At 45.4% G+C, this 6,950-nt stretch overlaps 1 protein-coding gene across 4 annotated transcripts in view; it reads left to right on the top strand.

Moving 5' to 3' along the window:
• Positions 1-423: 423 nt before the first annotated feature.
• The window catches only part of ppp3cb (protein phosphatase 3, catalytic subunit, beta isozyme), a 44,713-nt gene continuing 38,186 nt past the window's right edge, over positions 424-6,950 (top strand). Inside the window, exon 1 of one of the 4 annotated variants that reach the window (XM_032554957.1) lies at positions 424-536. In XM_032554957.1, coding sequence (XP_032410848.1) covers positions 494-536 — 43 coding nt within the window. In that variant the 5' untranslated portion in view covers positions 424-493. Of the gene's footprint in view, positions 537-985; positions 1,209-1,505; positions 1,608-6,950 lie in introns of those variants that run through there. The other 3 variants (XM_032554958.1, XM_032554956.1, XM_032554955.1) reach the window with 3 other exon arrangements.

Here is a 6,950-nt window from a genome sequence, read left to right as displayed (position 1 = left end):
CCTAACCTCCAGAGTCCCCCACAACTCCACCCCCTCCCCCACACACCAACCCACCCTCACCCCCGACAGCTATACCAGCAACCCGTCACCCCCCCGCCCGTTCTTAAAAACAAACAAACAAACAGACAAACAAAAACAACAAAATAACACTCGGGATCCAAGCATGCCACAACAGCGGCGGCTAGGTATCCGCCTTTCCTCCCCCAAAGTCACCGCAGGCGCAGCAGCAGCAGCAGAAGGCTTCCCCGGTCCGCGACAGCTCCGAGCCTCCTCCACCGAGTGATGCCACTGCTGCAGCGGGAGGAGCGCCCAGCTGCCACCGCGTTCACTGTCGACGCTTGTCGGAGGACCCGACAGCACCACCATCTCGGCCTTTGACAGAAAAAAACAGAGCACCCCCCACTCCCTCTTCCCATTCCCCCCCACCCCACCCCGTTCACCCTCTCCCTCCCTCCCCCCACTCCATCGGCTCTGCTCCCGTCGCGACTCCAGGATGTCCGACAGCAACGCAAGTCCGACGGACCGGGTGATCAAATGTAGGCAGCGCTCCTCCGCGCCCGTTTCTGCTCTTAACGCGCTTTATCTGCGTGCGTGTGTGTGTGTGTGTGTGTGTGTGTGTGTGTGTGTGTCCTGTTTTTTTATTACTCTGAGCGGAGCGTTTTCATAATAGTAATAATAATAATAATAATAATAATAAAGGGTGGATATTTGGCTGACGAGTCAACATGCATGCGCCTGTGAGCCTTTGAAGGAGGCAGGGAGGGGTTGGTGGTGGTGGTGGTGGTGGTGGTGGTGGGGGTATCCGGCACGATACGCCATAATCAAGGTCTTCCCTCGTTATTCTATTAGAATTCACCCCCTCACCGAGGCATTACCCCATTTTCTAGCGGAGGGGGTGGAGGGGAGGTGAAGGGGGTGGGGGAGGGAATCTTGTCTCCTCCTCTCTGCATATAGCCGAGGCAAAATTGTGCGACACCGCACGCTGCTGCCGCACGAGCTGCACGCGCTCCTCTCCTAGCGGTGGTTTCGTGTTACTGAATAATAATAATACCCGAACCGAAAGAGAGAGAGAGAGAGAGAGAGAGAGGCGGAGATGGGGGGTTGGGGGGAGGAAAGCACTGACTGACTGAGAGAGGGGACACGACGAGCATCTCGTTCCAATGAAACCCCAAACAGCGTGACGATGACGGCCAAAGGCAGACATAAAGGTAAACTGAACGAGGGGGTTTGGGAGGGAGGGAGAGAGGGAGGGGGGAAGGGGGGGTTGGTATGGCGGCGGCTGGTGAGAAGATCGTCGATGTGGTGCTGATGCTGCGGATGCGGGTAGTGTCACGGGATGATGCTGCAACGATGCCCGGGATGCTGAGGAGAACGGGGGCTGGGGGGGCTGGAAAGAGGTGTCACTGTGTCAGCCAGGGGGGGTCGGAGAGGGTTGGGGATTGGGGGGAGGGGAGGGGGGGGGGGGTCCTCCTTTAAAAAATAATAATTAAAAAAGACTCTTATGGTGATCTACCTGTTTTTCTGGATGGACCAGTGTGTTGACCTACATTCGCGTTTTCTGATCCAGTCGGAGCCAAAGTCCGATGATCGATGCGTTTGGACCGCAGGTGTGTGTGTGTGTGTGTGTGTGTGGGTGTGTGTGTGTGTGTGTAGGATGGTAACTTTGCCAGGCCTCGTGCCCGACTTTCGCGTGTGTAATGTGGCGAAACCTGATGGAGAAATCACCATACCGACTGAGAGAGTCAGTCAGTGTGGCATCCAAAAAGGAGCCATTGGGGTTGAAGTCGATTGTTTTCTTATTTTGTTGTGTTTTTTGTTTTTTTTTCACAATGGCCCCAAAGTGGTGATTCAGCCTGTCCTCCTCCGCGTCTCCTTAAAGGTCTCCCTGCCCCCCCCCCCCCCAGCCTCCGCCTCTCATCCACCACCATCACCATCATTCTCCTCCTCCCCTCCTCACTCTCTTGTTTTTCCCGACTTTCAAACGAGAGACAAAATGGAGCTTAGGGATGCTGCGCTACATAGACCCGAGTCTGTGTTGCCGCTCTAATGGTGTGGAAGGCGCCGCTGGATTACGGAATATTTAATGTGTTTAAAGTGTCGCTTTTTAAAAAAATAAAATAAAAATTATTTATTTATTTTTGCTTTTAAGCGTGGGCGGCCACGGCGGGGAGAGGAAGAGAGGAGGGGTGATGGTGGGGGTTGAGGGGGGGGCGGGGGGGGATCCACTCGGGTCATGATCCGTCGAGCTTGCACAGATTGTCGTGCTCATCGGGTCAAAACGGCGGCTTCCACGCACAAAAAGAAAACCTAAAAAAAGAAAAAAGAAACTCACACACTCACTCACTCACACTCAAAGTTCGTCTCTCTATGCCTCTGCTCGGAGAAGTGGAGCAGGTGCTGCATACGTTACGTCGCTTGGGCATGCCCCGGTATTCCGTGCGTGCGTCGTGCGTGGAATGGGAGCGGTGGGGAAGATGCGTGGAGTGGAGGAGAGGGGCGGAGGGGGTGGGAGCTCTTGCAATTATGCTGCCTTTTGCCCAATGTTTGCTTAAAAAGATTTGTGCAGCACAGCATCCACCAGCCGTCCTGGTCCGCATCTATACATATAAACAGTGACGTCGGACCACTTTTGTCAGTAACTAATCTAACGCGTTGCTGTTTCATATCCAGTAGTCAGACTACAGCTGCTTATCAAAAATCGTTTTGCGTTACTATTTTCTTTTGAAATTTAATTTTATTTCCTCTACGCGTCTTGTCGAGTGATCGCCGTTTCCATGCGACAGTATCAGCAGCGACAGAAACGTAAACGATGGAGGGAAGAAGGAGATGCGCATTTTGTTGGTAGAAAAACAGAAACTACTTTGAGTTTCTGTCGCCAAGTCCTTTTATTATAAGCGGCTGTGTTTTTTTTGGTTTTTAATTTTTTTTTATTTTTAAAAAGTCGCTAGCAAATTTAATGAGTCGTTTTGGGCTCGTTTTTGACCGTGAAGTTGCTCGTTTGGGCTTGGAAATGAGCCGACAGAAACCCCAGAATGTGTCTGACCTCCAGGTAGTTTTAGTCAGGCTCTGCCTGTCCATCATTTCCCGGATGATCCGTCCCGCTGTGTCTCTGTTAATGTCAAGTTAATATATTGCCTGTCAATTACGTCGCGCTATCCAGAACATTGGAAACATCGAGACTAATATGAACAGCGCAATAAACGTGAAAACAGCCACGAATGAACGAGTCCGTAAAGTTGTGCAACTAAATGCCATTATGATTATTAATATTAAGATAAGTGTCACAAATCTGTGCAGCAGCCAACTGAATTGTGGAGCCGCAGGAGGAGCTCTGCTCTGACACCAAACGCAGGGCCGTAACGCACAACCTGGAGGCCGGGGCGGGAGGGGGCAGGATTTTATCCACTGACCACTACAGGGCTTCGGTCAGAAAGCACACTGTTCATCAGGTGTTTAAATAGGTTTACTGAAGAATTTGTCACTGGTGCAAATGAATTGAAGCAGTTTCTGAAAATACAGAAATAATAAATAAAGGTACAAAATTACTATTACAAAAATGTAAATATAACAATTCACAAGCAAGTAAAAAACATCAGCATGAATTCCCTCTGATATAATGGCGGTTTTAATTTAAATGATGCAAAACTCGGAATCAATCTAGCTTTAGCTTTAACGGTTAATGCTAGATAGTTTTAATAAAATCAAATGCATTAAGGATAAAACAGACATTAATAAACTATAGAAATATACCAGCAGCTAAACAACTCGGTCAGTAGCGATAATTAGCATCCACCTATTCATGTCACATGACTAAAACCACTACTGGCATCATCAATGACTGTGGCACCGAACAGTAAACAGAAACTGATCAGCTGACGAATGTCGAAGAAAAAAAAATAAACGGAACAAACCTCCTTCAAAATAAAAGGAAGAATTTCAAAATAAAAGCATAGATATGAGATTGAATTACTTGAAGAATTTATAACAGGGGGGTTAAAATCCTTCTTGGAGTTTTCCAGACAATAGTGGACCACACAAAAACATGCACTGTAACCATTAAAAAATCTCCCCTTCAGTTCAACCTTATAAGTGGAGACACATTGTTGACGTTACCATTATAAAATAGCTTACAATTAAGTTTTGGCAAAGATCAATGTCATTTTCACAGCGTTGTTGTTAGCGGCTGCTGAAAGTAACTAAAAAAGATACTTTCAATGTAACTTAGTTAGTTTCTAAATCAAGTAGTCAGTACTCTAACTAAGTTTTTGCGTCGGGGAATACAATAACTGACCCGTTTGAAGTTCATGTCACGTCATGTATAAAATAACCCGGTGTGGAAATTAAAGCTGAGGCGAACACTGGCCAAACTGGAATACAGACAGTGACTTGTTTGACTCTTAGTTCCTGAAAATAACTAAATGTTGAAGGTCAAAGGAGTACATGCTGGGGAGCATGACTGAGTGACTGGCATCATTTCGGGGCGCTATGATGGCAAACAGATCCAAGAAGACAAGCCGAAACTTTTATTCACAAAATCTGAATTGCGTCCCATTTTTTTCAGTCATTTAAGCCTTTAGTTGGAGTTTGGGAGGACGTGTTGTCAAATAAGTTCTGGTCCAGTGAGACTCAGACGTGTTGCAGACCACAGCACAACGTCACATATTCTTTAGGTGAGCTTTGACAGGATTACATTTTTGAACACTAAACATTGTGCATGTGAGACGTAATTTGACGTTTTTGTAGTCACTGATGTGAATTGGTCTGCCTCTTTTTGTGAATAAGCATCTAGATGGGTTAGAGTCACAAACCAGAATTTTTCATTTAAATGTGTTACTGGTAAAGAATAAAATAAACTAAAATAAAAACCATGATGGCTTCCAATATTCACAAGTTTCATTTTCTATTCATGCAAGGAAATATAAATGTTTAGGCCAGCATATGTGAAGCACATATGCTTTTGACAGCTAAAAATGATACATTTATTTGGAAAATAGTCTTGCAAAGAGAGGGGAGAAGAAATCAGAAGGAAAAAAACAATGTTGCCCAAAACGTCTTTAAATCCATTCAAATGTGTCAACTGAAGGCTAACAATGCTGTATGTGTATAAATTATAAATACTGATATAAGCTGGTCATTTGTGCTTTAAAGTAAAAAAAAAGACTTTCTTACCAAATTTTACTAGTTTCTTAGTAAAAATTTAAAGAATACAAAACTAACTAGCTTACAAGTACCTTTTCAGCTAGATGTAGGAGCTTGTTTTAAGCAAATATTTTCTTATATTGATAAAAAAAAATAAAAAAATAAAAAACAGTTCCACAGGAGGATGATTTCACTTGTAACAAGACATTTTTCCTCATGTTATAAGTAAAATAATCTGCCAGTGAAACTAGTAGTTTTTCATAAATATTAAGGAATCATTTACATAAAACAAGCTCCTATACCTTGGTGAAGTTACTTAGGAGTTTTGTCTTATTTCAGGTGATCTAAGATATCTGCACAAGAAACTAGACCAAAATTACTTGGTAAGATGAGTTTGTTTGTTTTTTTTTCTGGGAAAATGCCACTCAAATCCATTTATTTTTTGTCCATATGAGACCTATATCTGACTTTCTCACCACAGTTTAGTTTGAGCGGCCCAATTCCAATCTTGAAAAAAAAGAATCTGATCTGCGCCACTTTCATATGTGATACTAATTCGGAGCAGTCATGTCTCACTTTAACAGGTGTTCAATCAGATCGTCATAGGACGTCGGAATAGCGTACGTGCAACGAGTACGCATATCTGCGCGTGCGCATTAAGAAGTCCGACCTTCAGACGAGTTGTCAGTTCAGCATACGCGACAAGTTACGACGAAAATAAGTCAATAAACTGTTTTCAATTATAACTAGATAGATATACATGCATTGTCGTGGTTTCAAAGTGTATTTAAAGCAGGGACTAGCTAAAGCTGCAGTCAATCTTACACAATATTCCAATCAAACGTGTGGAAACATGTTAAGATTTCACAAATAGGTGAAATCAAAGGGTACGGACACATATTAAGGCTTGCCACGCATCTCTTTTGTGAGTTGTAGTCTTCGGCCTAAGCACACGAGTGGGAAGTTTGTCACACACACACACACACGCACACACACACACACACAGAAAAGTCCCCTCCGGTAAGCCTGGGGGCTCTTTTGGTGTACTTCCTTTCGTGTCCCGTTCTCTCCCAGCTTTCCGTGTTAATTGTGGTTGTGTATGTGTGTGTGTTGGTGTTATCTTTGGGGGTTGGGGGTCCCACCTTGACAGGCCTCTCTCTGCCCTGTGTGGAGGGTGGCAGGGCAGGGACTATTTATAGAGAAGGTACTCCAGAGAGAGAGAAAGGGATTGTCTAATGAGGACAGGCTGTTCAGGGATGGGCTGTTGTTTCTATGTTAGTGTGAGCCGCTGTGTAAACTGACGGTCCTCACTCATCGGCTGTCTCACATCCCCGTAAAATCCCCTTCAAAAAACCACAAATCTGCTGACCGGATATGGGTCAAGAAAACGGCGGATGAACACGGACAAAGACACGCGGACGGTTGGGTCTTCCCTCCGTCACACGCATCCTCATTTCTTGCTCTCATTCTTTCATCCGTGGATTCCTCCCACCGTCGTTTATTCACTCAGAGGCAAGCGTTGAGAAGAGCCAATCCCGAACATTTCACGAGCTCCTGGAGAGAGTAAACATGGCAACGGGTTCTGGGCGACTTTGACCAGACAGTAGCCACCTACACAAAACATTTCCTCCATAAAGCGGCAAAACCTGAGCTCTCTCTCTCTCAGCGCCCTCTGGCCATTCATAAATCACAAGCTGATGTGCTGATATCCTGCCCAGCTGTGAGCTTTCAGATATTAATTCGGCAGCGCAGGACCACAAGAGATGCGGTACCAACAAAAGGCACTGCAGCTCAGTGAGGAGACTCCTGTT

This window comes from Xiphophorus hellerii, chromosome 23 (assembly GCF_003331165.1).
Source record: "Xiphophorus hellerii strain 12219 chromosome 23, Xiphophorus_hellerii-4.1, whole genome shotgun sequence".
Classification (NCBI taxonomy): Eukaryota; Metazoa; Chordata; class Actinopteri; order Cyprinodontiformes; family Poeciliidae; genus Xiphophorus; species Xiphophorus hellerii.
The sequence above is the reverse complement of the archived record's forward strand: the minus strand, read 5'-3'. Positions and strand labels throughout refer to the sequence as shown.